This window comes from Phyllobates terribilis, unplaced genomic scaffold (genome assembly GCF_046119375.1).
Source record: "Phyllobates terribilis strain yellow unplaced genomic scaffold, ASM4611937v1 Scaffold_13__5_contigs__length_258822181, whole genome shotgun sequence".
In the NCBI taxonomy this organism is placed as follows: Eukaryota; Metazoa; Chordata; class Amphibia; order Anura; family Dendrobatidae; genus Phyllobates; species Phyllobates terribilis.
Window position 1 is genome coordinate 109,826,097 of NW_027362773.1, and position 25,532 is coordinate 109,851,628.

The 25,532-nt window shown below is 45.2% G+C and overlaps 1 protein-coding gene across 1 annotated transcript in view; it reads left to right on the forward strand.

The window, feature by feature from the left end:
• Window positions 1-5,893, forward strand: part of LOC141174544 (cathepsin W-like) — a 49,224-nt gene extending 43,331 nt beyond the window's left edge. The window contains exon 11 of the mRNA XM_073659481.1: window positions 5,267-5,893. Coding sequence (XP_073515582.1) covers window positions 5,267-5,377 — 111 coding nt within the window. The 3' untranslated portion in view covers window positions 5,378-5,893. The remainder of the gene's footprint in view (window positions 1-5,266) is intronic.
• Window positions 5,894-25,532: the final 19,639 nt, after the last annotated feature.

Here is a 25,532-nt window from a genome sequence, read left to right on the forward strand (position 1 = left end):
CTGCAGGTTGTAGGCTTGTCAGAAATGGTGGGTCTTCAGGTTCCTTTAGAAGATTTCCACGGTCGGCGAGAGTCTGATCTGTTGGGGTAGAGAGTTCCAGAGTAGGGGGGATGCACGGGAGAAATCTTGTATGCGATTGTGGGAAGAGGAGATAAGAGGGGAGTAGAGCAGGAGATCTTGTGAGGATCGGAGGTTGCATGCAGGTAAGTACCAGGAGACTAGGTCACAGATGTATGGCGGAGACAGGTTGTGGATGGCTTTGTATGCCATGGTTAGGGTTTTGAACTGGAGTCTCTGGGTAATGGAGAGCCAGTAAAGGGTTTGACAGAGAGGAGAGGCTGAGGAGTAACGGGGGGACAGGTGGATTAGTCGGGCAGCAGAGTTTAGGATAGATTGGAGGGGTGCGAGAGTGTTGGAAGGTAGGCCACAGAGCAGCAGGTTGCAGTAGTCGAGAAGGGAGATGATAAGGGCGTGCACTAGGGTTTTTTCCGATTTTTGAGTAAGGAATGTGGGGATCTGGGAAATATTTTTGAGTTGGAATTGGCAGGAAGAGGAAAGGGCTTGGATATGGGATTTGAAGGAGAGATTAGCGTCCAGGATTACCCCAAGGCATCGAGCTTGTGGGACTGGGCAGAGTGGGCAACCATTTACTTTAATTGATAGATCCGTTGGGGGAGTTGAGTGATATGGGGAAAGATGATGAATTCTGTTTTGTCTATGTTAAGTTTTAGAAATCTGGCAGAGAAGAAGGATGAGATAGCAGACAGAGATTGTGAGATTCTGGTTAGTAGGGAGGAGATATCAGGTCCAGGGAGGTAGATCTGTGTGTGATCAACATAGAGTTGATACTGAAAGCCGTGAGACTCTATGAGCTGTCCCAGGCCGAATGTGTAAATGGAGAAGATCAGGGGCCCTAGGACTGAACCTTGCGGGACACCGACAGATAGGGGGCAAGATGAGGAGGTGGTGTGTGAGCAGGAGATGCTGAATGTCTGGTCTGTTAGGTATAAGGAGATACAAGATAGGGCCAAGTCTATGATGCCAAGAGATGAGAGAGTCTGTAGTAAGAGGGAATGGTCCACTGTGTCAAAAGCAGATGACAGGTCCAAGAGGAGGAGGAGGAGGACAGAGTAGTGTCGCTTGGATTTGGCCATTAGTAGGTCGTTGGGGACTTTAGTCAGGGCAGTTTCAGTTGAGTGATGCTGTCGGAAGCCAGATTGTAAGCGGTCAAAGAGGGAGCAAGAGGAGAGGTGGGAGGACATAATAAATTATATTTAGTTCAGTTTGGACTATTCTTTTTGCACCTAGTAATGAAACAGGGAGGCGGCACACCCAGTTAAGTAGTTAGCTTGGGAAGGGTGCTTGTTCCTCTGGAGCCAACCACTGAGCTCCTGTAGACCAATAGTAGACAGAGTGAAGGATCTGCACACCTAAAGGCAATGCTTCAAATAGGATTTATTGTCAGTATTTCATATCCATTGGTTACACCACAATAAGTACAATATTACGTTAACGTTTTGGGTGAAAACCCTTCATCAGATGTATTGGCTATTGTCATAGAGAAAAATTAAAATCCATAAAGAATTCTCTAGAGAGGGGACATATCACCCTCATATTGAACATATGGAATTAATTGTGGCTGGGGAAGAGAGAAACTAATTATAACTGGGGAAGTGTGAGAGCGCGGACGCTTAAGCCTCCATTGAAATAGGAGCCTCCTGCAGTGACATGTATTTACAACAGGAGATTTGCTCTGGGAAAAAGACACCAAGACTGAGATTCATTTATGCAGAAGTGGAGAAGTACACTTCCCAGGCATAGCTTCCTCTGATCAAAGCACGGCTCGCAGACATTTGGAGCCAGTGGTCAGTAATGAATATTGGGGTTTACATTGACCCGATATTTATGGGAGATATATTTTCGGCGTCGTAGAGAAGGGACGAACATAACGGATTCACTCACATCACTGTAAGGTCATTCTAACCCCTCCAACTTAATATTGGTCTGATGGATGGTGCTATCCATGCCATGTTTCACCTATAGACAGGTAAAATCACGATAATGAACATGACGACAATGTCTACCATCTATCCAGGGGTGAAGATATCCTGTAAGTTGGGGATCTCCTAAAATTCTAAAAGAACTAGTACATCCCACAACCAACTCCCACACAAGCTCACCGTGGGGGGGGGTATGTGGGTGTAACCTTGATATAAGCCGAATAGGGGTTTGGTCATTTGTCAGTCCGGGAAGGTACAGCTTGCTGTGGGTTGTGTCTGTTATCCTAAGGAGTATCTATCTAGTATAATGTAAGCTTCTGAGGGCATTGTCCTCTCTACCTTTCTATATATATATATATATATATATATACAGTACAGACCAAAAGTTTGGACACACCTTCTCATTTAAAGATTTTTCTGTATTTCCATGACTATGAAAATTGTACATTCACACTGAAGGCATCAAAACTATGAATTAACACATGTGGAATTATATACTTAACAAAAAAGTGTGAAACAACTGAAAATATGTCTTATATTCTAGGTTCTTCAAAGTAGCCACCTTTTGCTTTGATGACTGCTTTGCACACTCTTGGCATTCTCTTGATGAGCTTCAAGAGGTAGTCACCGGAAATGGTTTTTACTTCACAGGTGTGCCCTGTCAGGTTTAATAAGTGGGATTTCTTGCCTTATAAATGGGGTTGGGACCATCAGTTGTGTTGTGCAGAAGTCAGGTGGATACACAGCTGATAGTCCTACTGAATAGACTGTTAGAATTTGTATTATGGCAAGAAAAAAGCAGCTAAGCAAAGAAAAAGGAGTGGCCATCATTACTTTAAGAAATGAAGGTCAGTCAGTGCGAAAAATTGGGAAAACTTTGAAAGTGTCCCCAAGTGCAGTTGCAAAAAACATCAAGCACTACAAAGAAACTGGCACACATGAGGGCCACCCCAGGAAAGGAAGACCAAGAGTCACCTCTGCTTCTGAGGATAAGTTTATCCAAGTCACCAGCCTCAGAAATCGCAGGTTAACAGCAGCTCAGATTAGAGACCAGGTCAATGCCACACAGAGTTCTAGCAGCAGACACATCTCTTCAACAACTGTTAAGAGGAGACTTTGGGCAGCAGGCCTTCATGGTAAAATAGCTGCTAGGAAACCACTACTAAGGACAGGAAACAAGCAGAAGAGACTTGTTTGGGCTAAAGAACACAAGGAATGGACATTAGACCAGTGGAAATCTGTGCTTTGGTCGGATGAGTCCAAATTTGAGATCTTTGGTTCCAACAAACATGTCTTTGTGCAACGCAGAAAGGGTGAACGGATGGACTCTTCATGCCTGGTTCCCACTGTGAAGCATGGAGGAGGAGGTGTGATGGTGTGGATGTGCTTTGCTGGTGACAAAATTGAAGGCATACTGAACCAGCATGGCTACCACAGCATCTTGCAGCGGCATGCTATTCCATCCGGTTTCCGTTTAGTTGGACCATCATTTATTTTTCAGCAGGAAAATGACCCCAAACACACCTCCAGGCTGTGTAAGGGCTATTTGACCAAGAAGGAGAGTGATGGGGTGCTACGCCAGATGACCTGGCCTCCACAGTCACCAGCCCTGAACCCAATCGAGATGGTTTGGGGTGAGCTGGACCGCAGAGTGAAGGCAAAAGGGCCAACAAGTGCTAAGCATCTCTGGGAATTCCTTCAAGATTGTTGGAAGACCATTTCCGGTGACTACCTCTTGAAGCTCTTCAAGAGAATGCTAAGAGTGTGCAAAGCAGTCATCAAAGCAAAAGGTGGCTACCTTGAAGAACCTAGAATATAAGACATATTTTCAGTTGTTTCACACTTTTTTGTTAAGTATATCATTCCACATGTGTTAATTCATAGTTTTGATGCCTTCAGTGTGAATGTGCAATTTTCATAGTCATGAAAATACAGAAAAATGTTTAAATGAGAAGGTGTGTCCAAACTTTTGGTCTGTACTGTATATACAGTATATTGGCCTGCTGCACATAGTCTCCTCTTAACAGTTGTTGTAGAGATGTGTCTGCTTCTAGAACTCTGTGTGGCATTGACCTGGTCTCTAATCTGAGCTGCTATTAACCTTCGATTTCTGAGGCTGGTGACTCGGATAAACTTATCCTCAGAAGCAGAGGTGACTTTTGGTCTTCCTTTCCTGGGGCGGCCCTCATGTGAGCCAGTTTCTTTGTAGTGCTTGATGTTTTTTGCAACTGCACTTGGTGACAGTTTCAAAGTTTTCCCAATTTTTCGCACTGACTGACCTTCATTTCTTAAAGTAATGATGGCCACTCGTTTTTCTTTACTTAGAATTTGTATTATGGCAAGAAAAAAGCAGCTAACAGTCTATTCAGTAGGACTATCAGCTGTGTATCCACCAGACTTCTGCACAACACAACTGATGGTTCCACCCCCATTTATTAGGCAAGAAATCCCACTTATTAAACCTGACAGGGCACACCTGTGAAGTGAAAACCATTTCCGGTGACTACCTCTTGAAGTTCATCAAGAGAATGCCAAGAGTGTGCAAAGCAGTCATCAAAGCAAAAGGTGGCTACTTTGAAGAACCTAGAATATAAGACATATTTTCAGTTGTTTCACACTTTTTTGTTAAGTATATAATTCCACATGTGTTAATTCATAGTTTTGATGCCTTCAGTGTGAATGTACAATTTTCATAGTCATGAAAATACAGAAAAATCTTTAAATGAGAAGGTGTGTCCAAACTTTTGGTCTGTACTGTATATATATTATGTATGTAACCTTTTCACATGTACAGCACCATGGAATTAATGGTGCTTTCAAAGTAAATAAAGAGTAATAATTATAATATAGAGCACAGGTCATCTTGTAAAATGTCCTTGGGCTTTATTCTATACATGTATTTTAAAGTTCGTTCTTTCTATTTTACCAGTCTTATCAACAAGCTGAATTTTTCAGAAGACAGACTGGCGAGCCAGAGCATTAAAGGGGCCTGGTCTAAACTAATTTATATTAAAATAAGGTGATAATTGTTTGGAGGACATTGACAGTTAAATAAGGCTTTAATGGCCCGCCACTTGGGATTAAAGCTATGCTCATATTTGCAGAAAAAAATCCTTTATGCTGGGCCATTTTTACTGTAAAACGTGACGGACTCTTCAATGGAGGCTCTACGCGGAGTCTCCGACACAGATGTAGACAAAGCTCAATTGTTGGTACCTTCTGCCGGTAACTATAATTTATACTAATAGTTGTTCTCTCTTCTCCAGGGATTTTTTAGACTCTTTTTTGGAAAAAACATGTGTGGGATTGCAACGTACCCTGTAAGTGCTATTGTACCCGGCTCACAAAAGAAAAGAATTCGATGTCCTCGCTTATAATGCGTTCATGAATATCAATATCTGTGATAGGTTTTAAGGGTTGTCTGGAATCAACAAAAAAACAAAGAGTGGGACATGAAATTATAATGAAAGCATTAATCAAATGGTAACTATACCGCATCAATGACATAAATAAACATATGACTGCTGCAGCCAATCACTGTGTCACAGGCGTGTTACCACTGACTTCAATGATTGGCTGCAGCACAGTGACCAAGTAATTATGGAGAGCACCGAATTGGTTTGTTTTATTATTTTATGACATTTCCCAGCCTAATTTTTGTTGACCCCCGACAGTTGTATAATGCCAATCAGGGAAAATGTTGCTGTATCCAACTTAGTGGTACCTGCTCATTGTTCTAGCTAACTTGCTTTACATTTTTTTTTGTTGAATATATAATGAACCATGCATTGTATTACATTTACGCTTGCTTGCTTTTGCCAGATCAATGTGAAAAATATTAAAGAGCATTTATTGAAAAGACAAAAAAAAAATGAATAAACGATCAAAAGCGATAGTCTCAGTGATTACTAATATTGTCATGGTCATATCTCTCAGGAGTGTCCCTTCAGCATGTGGGTGACAAATTAGCAAATCCCACTAGGTTTACCATTCACATTCTATAAGCATACACGTATTCTATGAACATATTTGCATTTAATGTATACAGGAATTATATGCATACAGGGTTGTAAAATATTAACTTATGTTAAGACACAGCATTTGGTGAATTGGGCCCTAAATATTCTCCTGAACAAAGAAATTGCAACACCGAGAAGAAAAAGTTAGAGAATTATGGAATTCACAGGATGGAGACATGTTACTGATCTGCAAATGGTGAAAAAATTGAAACAAAATTTTCAAAACATCTCTACTTATTCAGTATGGAGTATGAGCACCATGCGTAAAAATCCCCGCACTTACAGCCTGGGCTGCAATCAGTGAGGTTATTAATGGTCGTCTGAAGAAGGTTCTGCAGAGCTGAATGCACTTGGACAAATCATCAAGATCCGCTGTTGGCTGCTCCCTGTGTAATTGCCAACCAATGTCGTCCCAGATGTGCACGCTGGGAGAAAAGTCCGGAGACGCTGAAGAGCATGCTAGCACATTTAAGCCACACAGGCTGCTCACAGTAGCACGAGCAAAATGTAGTGACTAGCCCAGGGGAATGGGGATGACTCGGTACCCGGGCCTTTGCCTTGGGGATGTCGCGGTGGTCGGCTCCCAGGCCCGTACCCTGGGGTCCCTCTTTAAAAGCGTTGATAGTTGTTAATTTTATAAAAGTTCGTGACGCCACCTGTGGCTTCTGGTGAGAATCACCAGCGCTGCGCAGTCCACTGAGGCCGATAATAAGTCAGCTGGTTGGTATAGCTCCCCACAGGTGGAGCTAGGCCTCAGGGCAGCGTACGGAAAGGGGATGCAGGACAGGCGAGACCTAGCCGGGTCAGAGCTAGAACAGGGACAGACACGATAGTCACTTCAGTACCTTTTACTGATGGAAATTCAGGCACTCCCCAGAGCACTGTAGGGTGAAGCGTGCATGTCAGGATCCTCCCCAATGAGCGGGTGTAGGGCCTCCTGTTTCTTGCCTCTGCGTAGTAAGTTTCTGACCTGCCTGGAGCTAGGCCTAACTTTGTCTCTGTCCTGCGCTGGCTGACCTTGTGGTAGGGCCTTTTCTTGGAGTACACGCTCCTCAGCTTGCGGGGCCTATGGGTCTCCCGGCTCTGTTACGTATCAGCACCTTAGCGATCCTGGGACCTGTAGTTCTCCAGGGATTCTGGTTATGCCTTACTGGGTCATAGAGATCCCGGTAAACTTCGGACCCGGTGTCCAGTAAATTATTCGGGGTGAGCTATGTAAGCTCCTCTGCCCCTTATGTACTAACTCTCCACTAGCCTTCGGCCTACTTGGGCCCTCAATAGGCTACTCACACTAACGGCAGCTTGCCGCGCTTCACCGATCTTATAGCGCCGGCACACCTAAAGCTCACTTCTCTGCACTGGACTCACTGCTAAACCAGACTCTGACTGACTAACTGCTGCCTGGCTCCATCTTCCCTATTTATCTATCCCTAATGGGCTCCCTCAGCTGGTCTGAGGTGGAAGGTGAAGATGTGTGAATGGTTATGGGGGCCTCTTGTGGAGGAATCCATCAATGCACTCTTCCAGGATCTATGATACCAAGCGCAGCTGGGCGTCATATTCCCCCCTAGTTAAGCTCAGCACTCCCAGGCTGAAGTACATTTCTATAAAACAATAACATTAGGAAACATGAACAATGCAAGAACAATCTTCCCTTTATGGGAGGCACCAATCTTAAACATTACATAACAATAACAAATACGAAGCGTCCTCAGAACTCAAGTCTCCTGTTGTGAGGTTCCCATACAGGATGTCCATCTCACAGGGTAGAGTACTTGGTGGTTTTGAGGGACCTGTCCCAAACCCTCAAAGTAGGCCCTGGGGTGGCTGCAGGGCATGAAGATCCTGAGTTGGATCTCCAATAGAGCCATTCCCGACAGGTTTTCCTTCTGAGGTCACCTAAAAGGAGCACTCCAGGGAGTGCAATTATATACAATAGCAGTTTTTGGGCTGCACACAGTCCTCAGCCACGCAGTTCTTAAGGAAATAATAAAAGAATTAATAAGGTAGAGCACAAATTAATAAAGACATACATTTAAAAAAGTACACAATAATACAGTACATTTCAATTTAATACACAATACCCCAGGGGTAACTATCTACATTTTCAGAAATTTTGACCATCTACTGAGTGTACCTAGCAGGGGGTTTACCTCTCGTGCTACGTATTGATCTGCGAAGTGCGGTGGTTTGTGGGGTATCAGTGTCTGTATTTTCAGTTACTCTACCAGTTCTACGTGTGACCATGTTGTAAAACTGCCTTAACCTCTCTCTTGGACTGGCAAGTTCACCATTGGCTGGGCCCTCTTGCTCTGCTCTGCTCCTACCGGGGATCCTTCATCCGGGGATACTTCTTGAGCTGGCTCTTCTGCAGCACTTACAGGTTCAACTTGCTGTGGCGGGTTCTCTGGCTGTTCGTAGAATTGGAGTACTGGAATAATTACTGCACCTCCTATTTGAGCTCAATCAGCTGGGAAGTCTCCTAGGTCAGTGTGTATCACTGCTTCTTCAGGTTCTTCCGGGATTGTGAGAGGCACTTCTTCTTGGGGTTTCAGTAAATCTGGACACAACTTTAGGTGGTCCCTGGACACTGTTGTAGACATTTTTCCTCCGTCTCGACTGATTATGCATGTCTTCTTATTGTCAAACCTTGACGGTAACACAGTGTAGGGTTCCTTTTCCCACTGGTCATCAAGTTTGTGGTTGCGTCTTTTCCTTTTCAATACTGTTTCACCAGGTGTGAAGGGTTCTGCGGGTGCGTTTTTGTTGTAGTGCGCTTCCTGCTTTTCTCTCACCCGAGTGAGACTGTCCTCGACACAGGCCTGTACCCTTCTGTACTGCTCTTGTCTGGTCGTGTCCCAGTCCTCAGTGGTCATATCAGCTTCAGGCTCAACAACACCAAGCTCCAGGTCCATGGGCAGCTTCCCTGGCCTTGCCCGCATGAGATATGCCGGAGTGCAATTGGTGGAACTTACTGGTATATGATTGTACAGATCCACTAGGTCAGGTAGTAAGTCTGGCCACTGATTTCTCTCCTCAAGTGGTATGGTCTTTAGCAGGTCGATGATGATGTTGTTCATCTTTTCGCGGAGACCGTTGGTTTGTGGGTGGTACGGTGTAGTTCTTATCTTTTTACACCCGTAGAGATGGCAGAACTCCTTGAACAACTCAGCCTCAAAGGCCGGGCCTTGCTCCGTCAGCACCTGCTCAGGGTAACCATGGGGTCTACAGAAATACGCTTGGAACGTCTTTGCTGCTGTCTCTGCCGTCAGGTCTTTGACGGGGGCGACCACCAGGAAACGTGAGTAGTGATCCACCATGGTCAAAGCATAAGAGTATCCTGACCTGCTGGGGGATAGCTTGACATGGTCCAGGGCCACGATCTCCAGGGGTCGAGTCATCTTGATGGGTTGCAGGGGTACCTTCTGGCTGCTGAAGTATTTTCTTCTTAGGCCACAGTGTCCACAGTCCCGGCACCACCTCTCAATGGAGCTGCGCATTCCTACCCAGTAGAATCGACACTTCAGCAGGGTCTCTAGCTTTTTCCAGCCAAAGTGCCCCGCCTGTTCGTGGTAAGCTTCCAATACCATCTGGATGTCTGTCTTCGGGACCACTATCTGCCATACCATCTCATGGGTTTTTGGATTAACGTACCTCCGGCACAGCTTCTCACGGTAGATAAACAGCCGGCTTCTCTCGTTTCACAGCATCTTTGCTTGCAGAGACGCGTCTTTTTCCAGGGAGGCACCTTCTTGGGTTATCAGCTCCTTGATACGGCTGACAACCGGGTCACTGTCCTGGGTCTCTTTCCAGCTGTGGTGAGGCAGAGGGTTTAACGTCATTCCACGCTGCTTCCTGGAGGCTCGTTGCTCGTGGATCATCCCACTCTGATAAAAGGCAGGTAGCTCTATCTCTTCCAGGTCATCCACTTCTTCTTCTGTGTCTGACTGGTGAGGCATCCTGGACAGGGCATCGGCGTTGGCGTTCTTGCGGCCCGCCCGGTATTTAATTGTAAATTGGTAGTTTGACAGCCGAGCCATCCATCGTTGCTCCAAGGCTCCTAACTTGGCTGTCTCAAGATGGGTCAAGGGGTTGTTATCAGTGAAGGCAGTGAACTTACTGGAGGCTAGATAGTGCTTGAACCTTTCAGTGATGGCCCAGACCATGGCCAGGAACTCCAACTTAAAGCTGCTATAGTTCTCTGGGCTCCTCTCAGTCGGGCGGAGCTTCCTGCTTGCGTATGAGATCACCTTCTCTAGGCCATTCTGCTTCTGACTTAGGACAGCGCCCAGTCCTTTGTTGCTGGCATCAGTATACAGCAGAAACGGTTGGCTGTAGTCAGGATGGGCTAGGATCTCATCACCTGTCAGGATCTCCTTCATCTCCTGAAACGACTTGGCTTGCTCCTTACCCCAGTGGAATGGGGGATTTCTGCCTTTGGGGGACTGCCCTACCAGGAGGTCTTGCAGAGGAGCTGCTTTCTTAGTGTAGTCTTTTACAAACTTCCGGTAGTATCCTACTAGTCCCAGAAACTGACGCACCTCCTTGAGGTTCTTCGGCTCCGGCCACTTCTGGATGGCTGTGACTTTCTCCAGGTCTGGTGCTACCCCTTCCGGACTGACAATGTGCCCCAGGTACTGTACCTTTTTCTTGAGCAGGTGGCACTTTGAGGGCTTCAACTTCATCCCGTACCGGGACAGTGACTCAAATACCTCTGCCAGGTGTTTCAAGTGGTCCTCGTACGTTCTGGAGTACACTAGTACATCGTCCAGGTAAAGTAACACAGTCTCGAAGTTGCAGTGTCCCAGGCAGCACTCCATCAACCTCTGGAACGTTCCGGGGGCATTGCAGAGTCCAAACGGCATACTGTTGAACTCGCAGAGTCCCATCGGGGTAGTGAAGGCCGTCTTCTCCCGATCCTCCTCAGCCACAGCTACTTGCCAGTACCCACTAGTGAGGTCAAGGGTGGAAAAGTAATTTGCAGACTTTAAGGCAGCTAGGGACTCCTCTATGCGTGGTAAAGGGAATGCATCTTTATGTGTAATGCGATTTACTTGACGGTAATCTACACACATTCTCATGCTCCCGTCCTTTTTCCTAACTAGCACTAGGGGAGCTGCCCAGGGACTGCAACTATCCCTTATTACTCCCGCCTTTCTCATGTCCTGCAGCATTTCCTTAGCCTTCTGGTAGTGTGCTGGTGGTATAGGCCTGTAACTAGTGTTGAGCTATACCTTCCGATATCGGGAAATATCAGATCGGATTGGATCGGGCTGATACCCAAAAAGTATCAGATATCGCCGATTCCGATACTGGAAACCAATGCAAGTCAATAGGACACAAATATCGGAATAAAAATAAACCCTTTCTTTCCTTGTAGGTTAATTCTACATAAAGGAAAACAACTAAGAATAATGTAGAATGAGATGAAAAGCCGGCAATTCAGCAGCGGCATACACCGGTACCCGACAATTTAGAACAGAAAGAATAGAACATCACACATAGATTAGATACATAGAAACATGTCAGTCACATATATATGAAGTACAGTGACAGTGTTGCTTACTGTACTTGTCATTTAGTGTAAAGGATTTATTAAAAAAAATAACAGTGTTTTCATCACTGACAGCGTGGGAAAATTCTCCTGCGCTCAGCGCTTGAGCAGGAGAATTCTCACACGCTGTCAGTGACGTGCATGAGGTGAGCTGAGTTCATTGGACATGAACTCGGCTCATCTGGATGCCGTCACAGCGAGACACTGAGGAGCGCAAGCATGCCTGCGCTTCTCAGTCTCTGCGGCATGGCAAGCTGGATGGCAGCTTTCGGCTGCGATCCAGCCTGTCATGTGAATGTAGCAGAGCTGGAGCCGTCGTGGGAACCATGGAAAGGTAAGGATGATGTTGCTTTATTATTTTACTTTTATTGCAGAAGACATTGGCTTCAGCTGGAATGGGCGTGATGGCAAGTATGGTTTAATTTAGAACATTAAAAAATTGTGTGTTTATTTCAATTAAAGGACTTTATTCTGGGTGTTTGTGTTTTTTTTTTAACTTTGACTATGGGGTTAGTAATGGGGGTGTCTTATAGACGCCTCTCCATTACTAACCTGGGCTTGATGTCAGCTGGCATTATAAGCTGACATCAACCCCAGCCCTATTACCCCACTGCCACCGTTACAGGGCAGTGGGAAGAGCGAGGCTAAGTGCCAGAATTGGCGCATCCTATGGATGCGCCATTTCTGGGGCGGCTGACGGCTGGTGTTTCTAGCCTGGGAGGGGGCCAATATTCATGGCACCCTTCCTGGGCTGTTAATATCAGCCCCCAGCTGTCTGCCTAGCCTTTGCTAGCTATTAAAATAGGGGGGACCCCACGTCATTTTTTTGGGGGGTCCCCCATTTTAATAGCTAGTAAAGGCTAAGTATTCAGCTGGGGGCTGATATTAGTAGCCTGGGAAGCTCCGTGGGTATTACCCCCTTCCCAGGCTTCAAACATCTGCCCCAGCCGTCTGTTTAACCTCCGCTAGAGCCTAAAATTACGGGGAACCCCACGCCAATTTTTTTTTTAATAAATCCTTTATTTTAACACTAAATGACAAATACAGTAATCAACACTATCACTGTACTTCTTATATATGTGACTGACATGTTTCTATCTATCTAATCTATGTGTGATGCTCTATTCTTTCTATTCTAAATTGTCGGGTACCGCTGCTGAATTGCCGGCCGGCTTTTTTAAAGAGACGGTGCATGAAAACATTATTATTTTTTTTAATAAATCCTTTACACGAAATGACAAGTACAGTAAGCAACACTGTCACTGTACTTCTTATATATGTGACTGACATGTTTCTATCTATCTAATCTATGTGTGATGCTGTATTCTTTCTGTTGTAAATTGTCGGGTACCGGTGTATGCCGCTGCGGAATTGCCAGCCGGCTTTTTTAAAAAGACGGTGCATGAAAACACTATTATTTTTTTTAATAAATCCTTTAACACTAAATGACAAGTACAGTAAGCTGAGCGCTGCCATCCAGCTTGTCATCCTTCAGAGACACTGCAGAGCGCAGGCATTATGGGAACTTCCGATTCCGGTATTCGATATTCTAAAAGTATCGGAACTCAGTATCGGAACTCCGATACCGCGAATATCGGTCGATACCCGATATTTCAGTATCGGAATGCTCAACACTACCTGTAACGTTCTTTGATTGGGGAATGGTCGCCTGTCGGGATATGATGTTGAACCCCCTTAATCCTCCCGAAGTCAAGTGGATGTTTACTGAACACCTGCGAGTATTCTTGAACCACCCGGTGTACACCCTGTTTTTGATGGGCAGGAGTGGTGTCTGTCCCAACATGGAGCTGTTGACACCAATCCCCCACCTGGGTCGCAGGGTCATTATCCTCCACTTCATCTGGTGAGGTTAAGGACTCCGCCTCGTGAATGAAATTGTTATTGACAGCATGTAATTGCAACATGGCATAACATAGAATCATAGAATCATAGAATCATAGAATGGTAGAGTTGGAAGGGACCTCCTGGGTCATCTGGTCCAACCCCCTGCTCAAAGCAGGATTCACTAAATCATCTCAGACAGATGTCTGTCCAGCCTCTGTTTGAAGACGTCCATTGAAGGGGAACTCACCACCTCTCGTGGCAGCCTGTTCCACTCATTGATCACCCTAACTGTCAAAAAGTTTTTTCTAATATCTAATCTGTGTCTCCTCCCATTTAGTTTCATCCCATTGCTTCTAGTCTTTCCTTGTGCAAATGAGAATAAAGATGATCCTTCTACAACGTGGCAGTCTGACCTCATCTTCCCCTAAGTTGAGGAGACGGACGGGCACCCTCCCATTACGTACATCTACCACTCCCCTGGCGGTTAAGAGCGTGGGTCTGTGCTCGGAGCAAAGGGGTTCTACTACCGCCTGGTAGCTCTGTCCTCTAAGACCTATAGCAGCTCTACACCAGATGAGCATTTCACTCATCGGAGGGACGACAATGGGTATGGGGTCTGTTACCCGCACGTTACCGATTTCACCTTCTGTTAACCTTACTTGCTGTTGATACATCAGGACTCGGATCTCCCTCTGCAGTGTCCTCCTCTGTCTTGGTCTGGCAGTGTCGGCTATCTGTTGGAGCAAGAACACAACCTCTCCCAAACAGTTACCAACAATGTTAGTGCCAAGTACCATATACGGATTGGTGTCATCAGGATTAGTCTCTACTACAATTAGCCCCTGGTCCTTCAGCTCCACTCTCCCCACCTTTACAGTCACATTCTTAACCCCGAGTAGGTTAAGGGGGAGTCCGTTTGAGGCATAAACAGAAAGATTTGGAGCTGGCGGACGTAGGTTGTCCATGGACCAGAACCTCTTGTAGAGGACATCAGGCATGATGGTTACCTGAGATCCTGTGTCCAGCAGAGCATGCGTCGGGATTCCGTCCAGTACAATGGACAGGAAAGGTCTTCCTCCGACGAACCTGTTGTACCAGTCTGATGGGCCTGGGGAGTTTACTCCTGGGTGTCAGCCCTCGGACCCAGGGTTTTCTCATTTAAAGGACAATTCTGGGCGATGTGTCCGGTCTTGCGGCAGCGGTAGCAGGCAGGGTCCTTCGCTGGTCACTGGTCCTCAGTGAGGGTGGTGTTGGCCTCCTCCTCCTAGACATCCAGGGGACATCCTCAGGGCTATTGGCTAACAGGATCTTCCCTCCTTCCTCGGGCTCCGTCCGCAGCTGCAGAGCACTCAGCACAGTGGTCAGAGTTTAGCTCAACTGACGCACCTCAGAGCGCAGACTGTCCAGTTCTCTAGGGGACGTAGCTGGAACTTTAGCTTCAGCAGCCACTGGGGATAAGGTAGGTGTAGCAGGCACTGGGGTAGCCTCACCCTGGTAACGTTGGATGGCATTTGTTTCCAGGGGCTGCAGTCCTTTTATAGCCATGTCCTTAAGATTATCAAAGGTGGCATCTGGATGATCCAGGGACCAGCAACGCATAGTCCTGCTCTCCTCTGGAGACCTCAGTCCCCGGACAAACTGTTCCTTCAGCATTTTGTTCTCATTTTCGATGCTGGTTGGACTAACCTGGTTCAGAGCCTGCAGGGCCCCCTGTAGACACCAGGCATAGTCCCGAACATTGTCCTCCGGCTGTTGAAAACAGCTGTAGAACCTCATCCGGAGGTCCGCCTCAGTAAGGTCCTCAAAGACAGTCTGTAGTTTTTGGAATATTGCGGACACTGACTCCTGGTTTGCGGCCGACCATGTTTCCACTTCCCTTTCCGCAAGCACCGGTCAGCTGTCCTAATACAACGGCAGCTCTTTGTTTGCCTGTCATAGAGTACATGTCCAAGATACCACATACAGTTATATGAAAAAGTTTGGGCACCCCTATTAATCTTAAGCTTAATGTTTTATAAAAATTTGTGTTTTTGCAACAGCTATTTCAGTTTGATATATGTAATAACTTTTGGACACAGTAATATTTCTGCCTTGAAATGAGGTTTATTGTACTAACAGAAAATGTGCAATCTGCATTCAAACAAAATTTTACAGGTGCATAAGTATGGGCACCTCACCAGAAAAGTGACATTAATATTTAGTAGATCCTCCTTTTGCAAAAATAACAGCCTCTAGTCGCTTCCTGTAGCTTTTAATGATTTCCTGAATCCTGGATGAAGGTATTTTTGACCATACCTCTTTACAAAACAATTCCAGTACAGTTAAGTTTGATGGTCGCCGAGCATGGACAGCCCTCTTCAAATGATCCCACAGATGTTCAATGATATTCAGGTCTGGGGACTGGGATGGCCATTCCAGAACATTGCAATTGTTCCTCTGCATGGATGCCTGAGTAGATTTGGAGCGGTGTTTTGGATCATTGTCTTGCTGAAAGATCCATCCCCTGCTTAATTTCAACTTTGTCACTGATTCTTGAACATTATTGTCAAGAATCTGCTGACACTGAGTGGAATCCATGCGTCCCTCAACTTTAACAAGATTCCCGGTGCCGGCATTGGCCACACAGCCCCAAAGCATGATGGAACCTCCACCAAATTTTACTGTGGGTAGCAAGTGTTTTTCTTGGAATGCTGTGTTTTTTTGCCACCATGCATAACGCCTTTTTGTATGACCAAACAACTCAATCTTGGTTTCATCAGTCCACAGGACCTTCTTCCAAAAAGAAATTGGCTTCTCCAAATGTGCTTTTGCATACCTCAGCAGACTCTGTTTGTGGCATGCTTGCAGAAACGGCTTCTTTCGCATCACTCTCCCATACAGCTTCTCCTTGTGCAAAGTGCGTTGTATAGTTGACCGATGCACAGTGACACCATCTGCAGCAAGTTGATGCTGCAGCTCTCTGGAGGTGGTCTGAGGATAGTCCTTGACTGATCTCACCATTATTCTTCTCTGCCTTTCTGATGTTTTTCTTGGCCTGCCACTTCTGGCCTTAACAAGAACTGTCCCTGTGTTCTTCCATTTCCTTACTATGTAACTCACAGTGGAAACTGACAGGTTAAATCTCTGAGACAGCTTTTTGTATCCTTCCCCTGAACAACTATGTTGAATAATCTTTGTTTTCAGATCATTTGACAGTTGTTTTGAGGAGCCCATGATGCCACTCTTCAGAGGAGATTCAAACAGGAGAACAACTTGCAAGTGGCCACTTTAAGTAGCTTTTCTCATGATTGCATACACCTGGCTATGAAGTTCAAAGCTCAATGAGGTTACAAAACCAAAAAAGTGCTTTAGTAAGTCAGTAAAAAGTAGGTTGGAGTATTTAAAACAAGAAAATGATAAGGGTGCCCATACTTATGCACCTGTCAAATTTTGTTTAAATGCAGATTGCACATTTTCTGTTAGTACTGTTATAGCAGAAGATGAGGTCCCTCAAGTTAAAGGCCCCATCTATGCTATATAAGTCTGATGGTTACTTTAGGTCAAAACAACAGCTGAAATGTTCCTTCCTTGTTTCAATAGAGACTAATGTAGTCATCAGAATATATCTGATTTAATGTGTCTAATTAAATGTGTCCGATTGAATGTTTCAACACAAGCATAGGCATCATGAGAATAGAAATCAGTCTTTGTGTGCTAAATTGTATAATCGGACCATATATGGTAAATCCGTTTCCTGCCTTCAGGGTGTATATAAACCCTATGCTTTGTAATAAAGTTAGAGTCTGTTGACACATACTACCTGTCTTGTGTTTTATTCTTCCGGGCCTGTATACTAAAGGATAGAAGAACCAGAAAGCAGTGACGTCAGCTGGCGCCTCGAACACGGACCTTGAGTTAATCTACCCAGGGGTGCTCGACCGGTCTGAGACGTGGGACGAGTGAAGCTCTCTGTTGGTGATATATACAGCGCTGAGGTAAGAATAACTGTTATATTCTACCTAAATTATATCACTACATAGAAGAGACTCCCTCACCCCTGAGCGGTCGGCTCCCAGGTAATTCACAGATTGTTGTCTGGCTCAGGTCCCTTTGAACCAGTAGAATCCCCTCAGATAAATTGTCAGTCCTGCCTTCTATCCTTTGGAAAAACTTAAGAATGAAAGTATGGATCCGATGATTGTGTTGTGGGTGTGTATCGGGATTGGTGTTTTTGGTCTGTTTTTCTGTCTGGCGTATAAGTCCTGGAAGGCTAGTAGTGGTATGGTTCAGAAACCTTTGTGGCCCATTGTCTAAGTGACCATTGTCTAAGTAACTGAGGAGTCTACTCTAAGTGAGGAGAACCGAAAAAATGGGGAACCAAAATGCCAAGGAAGGCATTACAGCCAAAGACTTAGTGGTACGCAGAGAAGGGAAACAGGCACTGATTGGAATTGACAAAATATTGTGTAAGGCGGGAATGAATGAAAATGGAGAGATGAACGGAGAGAAATGGAAATCCTTCTTTAACTCCTATCATGGATGGCTGAAAGATAAGGGTCTGTTGAAGACAGTGGATGTATGGATGAATGCATGTGCTCATTTTGAAGGAAGAATTGAAAAATTAGGAGACGGATGTTACAGACTGACAAAAACCGGAATGACAGATTTTTCTCCCTATCTGCCCCCGACGTCACCCACACCCCAGTACCTGAATTCCCAGGAACCCAATTGCTGGGTTTGCCCCAGATGTGGACAGCAGAACCCCTTGACAGTAGACATCTGTGTGGCATGTGGAGGACCAAGACCCCACCCAGCTAAACTATTCCCAATGAGGACGGTAGTTGTGCCAGTAGCTCCAGGTGCAGCAGCAGCAGCAGGGGGGGACGCAGTTGTTCCAGGTCAAGAAACCCGTACAATGTTAATGTATAGACCATGGAGTCCTTCAGAGCAGTTGGCGTTGATCTCCCAGCTGCCAGATCCGTCCCAGTCCCCTATGGGTTTTGCTAGAATGATCACCACCATACAGGATACGTACAATGCAACTAGGTTGGATCTACAAGGGGTAATTAAGGGAAAATTGGCAGATGAAGCCCGCTATGATAAGTTGATAGATGAGACAAAAAAACAGTATGATAATAGGACCGGACCCGAAGCCGCAGAACTCAATAATGCAGCGGCCGGAGTCCTGTTCACAGCAGCATTGGTAAAGGCATGTAAAGACAGACAGGGAGAAAGGCAGGTTACACTAGAAGACCGAGTTCAGGGTAAGGAAGAAGACCCCAAAGATTACTTTTGGGCATTAAGGAGAACTTGGTCAGAAATGGGATTTATTCCCGAAAATAAGACTAGTGAGAGGGTATTAGCAAGTGCTTTCATGAATGGACTAAAGAAGGAGATTGCAGAGAAGGTAAAAGCAAGTAGACCAGACTGGAGATCAGTGAAAACAGAGGATTTGGCTAGAATAGCCCAGGGAGCACAGCATGACATAGCGCAGGCAAAAAGAGCTGCCAGAATACACATAGTAGAGACGACCCCTAGAAACAACAGAGACAAAGGACAGACTGCAGGAGGGGGACAGAGACTATGTTACGGATGTAAAAAGCCAGGACATTTTAGAAAGGACTGTAGGACCAACCCGTATCCAAATGCTCAGAGTACGGGTCCTTCAGCCAACCAAACAACGCCCCCATAGGATAAGGGTAGCTTGCACATGAACCCCCTCATCTCCTTACCCCCAACTCCCAGTTGTATAGTGCAGGTGAACCTACCAGGGGGACATGAAATCGATTTCCAAGTAGATACGGGGGCCGACAATTCAGTAATTACGCAAGGTGATTGGCCATACACTGACACTGATTTTTCACATCATGTCATTGCCACCCCCTTCAATTCCCCGTCTGTCCTGCTCCCTGTCACCAAGAGAATTCCCCTGCAAATTCAAGGAGCTACTGTACATAGCCAGCTCATGGTATCGCCCCGAGGCCAATGTAATCTTTTGGGAAATGATGTGTTGTCCCAATTACAAGCACATATTGAATATCATCCCGATGGCACTGTCACCATGACCCCAGGTTTAAAACCAAGTACCCTTTGCAAAATTATGTCACTAGATATTGCCAGCATAGAAGAGACAAATGAGTTTCCCCCGATATTGGAGCATGCTGTGCCACATGATTTTTGGGCCTCAGACAAAACAGATGTTGGTAGGTTTAGAGTTCAACCAGTAATGGTAAAATTAAAACCAGGAGCAATCTTACCTCAACAGAGGCAGTATCCCCTTAGCTCGGCTCAGGAGAATGCCATAGCCCAGCAAGTCCAAAAATTACTACACAGGGGAGTCCTAGTCAAAACCCAGTCCCCTTGCAACACTCCCTTGTTCCCAGTAAAGAAAAAGAGCGTGCCAGGACAACCAGCCGCATATAGAATGGTCCATGACCTCCGGTTGGTTAACAAAGCCACAGAACTTCTAACACCAGTTGTGCCCAACCCGCATACTCTTCTGTCACAGATACCTTCTAACTCTCTTTGTTTTTCAGTGGTCGATTTGACAAATGAATTTTTCAGTGTACCATTACATCCTGACTGCCAGTACTTGTTTACTTTCACATTCCAGGGCAGTCAATATACATGGACGGTGTTGCCACAGGGTGCCCAGAATTCACCCACAATGTACACTGCAAGTCTGCAGGAAATACTGGAGGGATGGTCTGAACCACATATCGTTGTTCTGCAATATGTCGATGACCTGCTCATTTGTGCCCCCTCCAGGAAACAATGTCACAGTGCAACTACAGTCATGGCCAAAAGTATTGAGAATGACACCAAAATTATATTTTCACATGATCTGCTGGCCTCTGGTTTTTATTAGTGTTTGTCTGATGTTTATATCACATACAGAAATATAATTGCAATCATATTATGAGTACCAATAGGTTATATTGACAGTTAGAATGAGTTAATGCAGCAAGTCAATATTTGCAGTGTTGCCCCTTCTTCTTCAAGACCTCTGTAATTCTCCCTGGCATGCTCTCAATCAACTTTTGGACCAAATCCTGACTGATAGCAGTCCATTCTTGCATAATCAATGCTTGCATTTTGCCAGAATTTGTTGGTTTTTGTTTGTCCACCCGTCTCTTGATGATTGACCACAAGTTCTCAATGGGATTAAGATCTGGGGAGTTTCCAGGCCATGGACCCAAAATCTCTATGTTTTGTTCCATGAGCCATTTAGTTATCACCTTTGCTTTATGGCAAGGTGCTCCATCATGCTGGAAAAGGCATTGTTGGGCGCCAAACTGCTCTTGGACGGTGGGGAGAAGTTGCTCTTGGAGGACATTCTGGTACCATTCTTTATTCATGGCTGTGTTTTTAGGCAAGACTGTGAGTGAGCCGATTCCCTTGGCTGAGAAGGAACCCCACACGTGAATGGTTTCAGGATGCTTTACAGTTGGCATGAGACAAGACTGGTGGTAGCGCTCACGCAGCTGAAACAGTTTTAAGATACGGTCCTGGCGCTTGCTGGTCTTTCTTGGGCGCCCTGGAGCCTTTTTGACAACAATGGAAGCTCTCTCCTTGAAGTTCTTGATGATGCGATAGATTGTTGACTGAGGTGCAATCTTTGTAGCTGCGATACTCTTCCCTGTTAGGCCATTTTTGTGCAGTGCAATGATGGCTGCACGTGTTTCTTTAGAGATAACCATGGTTAACTGAAGAGAAACAATGATACCAAGAACCAGCCTCCTTTTAAAGTGTCCAGTGGTGTCATTCTTACTTAATCATGACTGATTGATCGCCAGCCCTGTCCTCATCAACACCCACACCTGTGTTAATGGATCAATCACTAAAACGATGTTAGCTGCTCCTTTTAAGGCAGGACTGCAATGATGTTGAAATGTGTTTTGGGGGTTAAAGTTCATTTTCTGGGCAAATATTGACTTTGCAAGTACAGTAATTGCTGTTAAGCTGATCACTCTTTGACATTCAGGAGTATATGCAAATTGCCATTACAAAAAATGAAGCAGTAAACTTTGGAAAAATTACTATTTGTCTCATTCTCAATACTTTTGGCCATGACTGTATATCGCTTATATTGTTTCTCTATCACGCTGGCTGCAAGGCATCGAAAGAAAAGCTTCAGTTTTGTAAATCTTCAGTCACCTTTTTGAGACATTGCATTACACCAGGAGCTCGTCATTTAACAAATGCACGCAAACAAGCAGTACAGGCATTCACCGTCCCCATTAATGTTGCAGCCCTCAGAACTTTTCTTGGACTTGTTTCCTATTGCAGACAGTGGATTCATGCCATCTCTGTTTTGATGCAGCCCCTCTATGACTGTCTTACTCCAACACCTTTTGTACTAACATCAGAGGCAATAGACTGTTTTTATTCTCTCAAAAACCGTATTTTGGCCGCTCCAGCTTTGGGTACCCCTAATTATGAGCTCCCATTTACTCTGTACCTTCATGAACAAGCTGGACATGCAGCAGGAGTTTTAACTCAAACACACGGTGATAATCAGAGACCTGTTGCCTATTTTAGTGGCAGATTGGATGCGGTAGCCAGAGGTGCACCATCCTGTGTACGTGCTCTGCATGCTGTTGGACTATTACTCCATAAATCCGCAGACATTGTTCTTGACCACCCGCTCACCGTGCTAACACCTCATGATGTCTATACTATATTGAACCAAGTGCAACCCGCTCACCTCTCAGCAGCACGTCATCTCAGGTTACAATGTGCACTGTTAATGCCTCCCAATGTTTCTTTACAGAGGTGTACTACTTTGAACCCAGCAACTTTGTTACCTCTCTCGGATCTAAAGGAGGGGTCAGGTGCTGTGCTTTTTAAGGAAGATCCAAGAGAGGATGTTCCTCATGACTGTGTACAAATGATGGCACAAGAAACGGCAGGTTTACCTACTGTATTTGAACATGAATTACAAAATGCAGATTTTGAATTTTTTGTAGATGGATCCTGTCATCAGGACGATTCAGGTACTTTCCATACTGGATATGCAGTTGTCTCCCTCAATGCAGTAATCAAGGCAGAACCAATGCTCCCACACCAGTCGGCTCAAGAAGCTGAATTTAGGGCCCTAACCGAGGCCTGTAAACTAGCGGAAGATAGTATTGTTAACATTTACACGGATTCTTCTAGGTACGCATTCGGTATAGCGCATGATTTTGGTCCCATATGGAAGTCAAGAGGTTTCCTGACGGCAGCAGGACACCCCATTAAGAATGCTGATGCAGTCCAGCAGTTAATTGATGCACTATAACTACCCAAAAAAGTAGCTGTCATAAAGGTAAAAGCACATACCAGACGCACCGACCAGGTAAGCAGAGGTAACGAGATGGCAGATGCAGCGGCAAAAACAGCAGCCTGTAAGCCGCAACAAGGGTCAACAGTACGTCAGTTAAGAGCCCCTAAAATCCTGTTTGTGTCCGATGACATCTTATCCCAAATGCAGGCTCAGGCTCAAAAGGAGGAGGTTGATAAGTGGTTAAAGGAAGGTGCATGCCTGAATGAAGCAAATGGGGTATGGGGGAAAGGGACACGACGATGCCTTCCAAGGGCACTGTACCCAGCAGCTGCCCAGATACTACATGGGCCGACACACCAATCTAAAACGGCTGTGATGAGTGTGATGCAGAAACATTGGGTGGCACCAGGATTCTCCACCTGTATAGAAAGCCTGATACAAGGGTGCATGATATGTGCTACACATAATCAGGGTAGAGTAGTTAAAACACCACCCAAACACCCCCCCCCCGGCCCCTCTATCCATTCCAGAGACTGCAAATTGATTATATTCAGCTGCCAAAGTCAGGATCATGGGAATATGTGTTGGTCTGTATTGATTTGTTCTCAGGATGGCCAGATGCTTTCCCGATTGCCAAAGCCACGGCTGCGGCAACTGCAAAGAAACTGCTTGCGGAGGTGGTCTGCAGGTATGGGGTACCAGAGGTAATTGAGAGTGACAGGGGTACACACTTCACAGGTGAAATAATGAATGAAGTCATGTCAGCTCTAGGAATTCAACAAGCATTCCACACCCCATATCACCCGCAAAGTAGTGGTAAAGTGGAAAGACTGAATGGGACATTGAAATTAAAAATTCTGAAAGCCATGGCTGAGACAGGAAAACCATGGCCGGATTGTTTACCGCTTGCTCTGTTTTCAGTAAGATACACGCCTAATAGAAAGACTGGACTCTCTCCATATGAGATATTGTTTGGCAACGTACCCAGCCTAGGGTGTTTCTATCCGCAAGCACTAGAAATGAACAACCATGTGCTAAGTTCCTACGTGAGGGCTTTACACAAAAAGATTAAGCAAATACATGATAATGTCTTCAGTTTTCTTCCAGATCCAGATCAAGACTCTAGCAGCCATACGCTGCATCCTGGACACTGGGTGGTTATAAAAAGACACGTGAGGAAAAGTTTAGATCCACGGTTTGACGGACCCTTTCAAGTTCTGCTGACCACAAGTACAGCCGTTAAGCTAGAGGGAAAAGAGACCTGGATCCACGCATCCCATTGCAAAAAGATACTAGGAGAACCAGCGGACAAAGAATGATGACATTGTTTATACTTACCTGCATACTTACAACCACAGGTGCATGGACTAGGTTGAGCACCACAGATGGAGACGACAATAGATTCATTAAACACCATATTGCTCTAATCGATGGACTAAAGGAGCAAAACCAGACCATTGCTAATTGTTGGATATGTACACATACCCCTGTAACATCCACTAGCATACCCTTTCTCGCTGTCCCAGTCTCATGGGAAGAGATAAACTTTTGGGTGAACTGTTCAGATAATAGGGCCCGCATGCTGCCATTATATAGACAATTCTAGTGTACTGACGCTGAAACATAAGTTAGAAGACGTGGTAAAATTAAGGAGACTTTATGATGAGGCCAACCTCAAGAATCAGGATTCCTGGTGGGCAAACACCTTTTCCTTTCTAAATCCCGCTAATTGGTTTAAAGGTATCGGTGGGTGGTTGGCTGGTATAATGCAAGCTATTTTTCAGGTTTTGCTAATGTGTCTTGCGGTTTATTTGGTTTTTAAGCTTTTTCTAATGTGTATTCAGTGTTGTACTAAAAGAAAATATAGAAATTCATATTGATAAATGAAGGAACAAAAGGACGGAATGTTATAGCAGAAGATGAGGTCCCTCAAGTTTAAAGGCCCCATCTATGCTATATAAGTCTGATGGTTACTTTAGGTCAAAACAACAGCTGAAATGTTCCTTCCTTGTATCAATAGAGACTAACGTAGTCATCAGACAGTATCTGATTTAATGTGTCTAATTAAATGTGTCCGATTGAATGTTTCAACACAAGCATAGGCATCACGAGAATAGAAATCAGTCTTTGTGTGCTAAATTGTATAATCGGACCATATATGGTAAATCCGTTTCCTGCCTTCAGGGTGTATATAAACCCTATGCTTTGTAATAAAGTTAGAGTCTGTTGACACATACTACCTGTCTTGTGTCTTATTCTCTCCGGGCCTGTATACTAAAGGATAGAAGAACCAGAAAGCAGTGACGTCAGTACAATAAACCTCATTTCAAGTCAGAAACATTACTGTGTCCAACAGTTATTACATATATCAAACTGAAATAGCTGTTGCAAAAACACCAATTTTTATACAACATTAAGCTTAAGATTAATAGGGGTGCCCAAACTTTTTCATATAACTGTATCTTCTGTTTGAATCCAGACAGGGTATCTGGTTTGCCGTTGTACTGGGGGAGCCACTTTGCTCCAGGGATGTACGGTAAAGTCATAGGAATGACAGGTGTTACAGGCACTGCTGGTGGAGCGGCGGCTTCGGCCAGCTCATCATCGGGCGCGGGTTGAACCTCAGGGACGTGGACCGGCATGTCGGCGTTCTGCTGTTCGTCGGACATCTTGGCGCCCCCCTAGTTAACCGGGGCCTACCTTCTAGTTTTTCTTCCGGTAGGCCGCAGCTCCGCAGGTGACGGTCGTCTTCAGGACCTTGCGTCGCTTGCGTCCTACGTCAGGGCGTTCAGCGACGCTCCTTACGGGACCTGGCGCTTCCTGGTTTAACGTCGAGGTGTGAGGCGTGTCCGGGGATTCGCGCTCTTTTG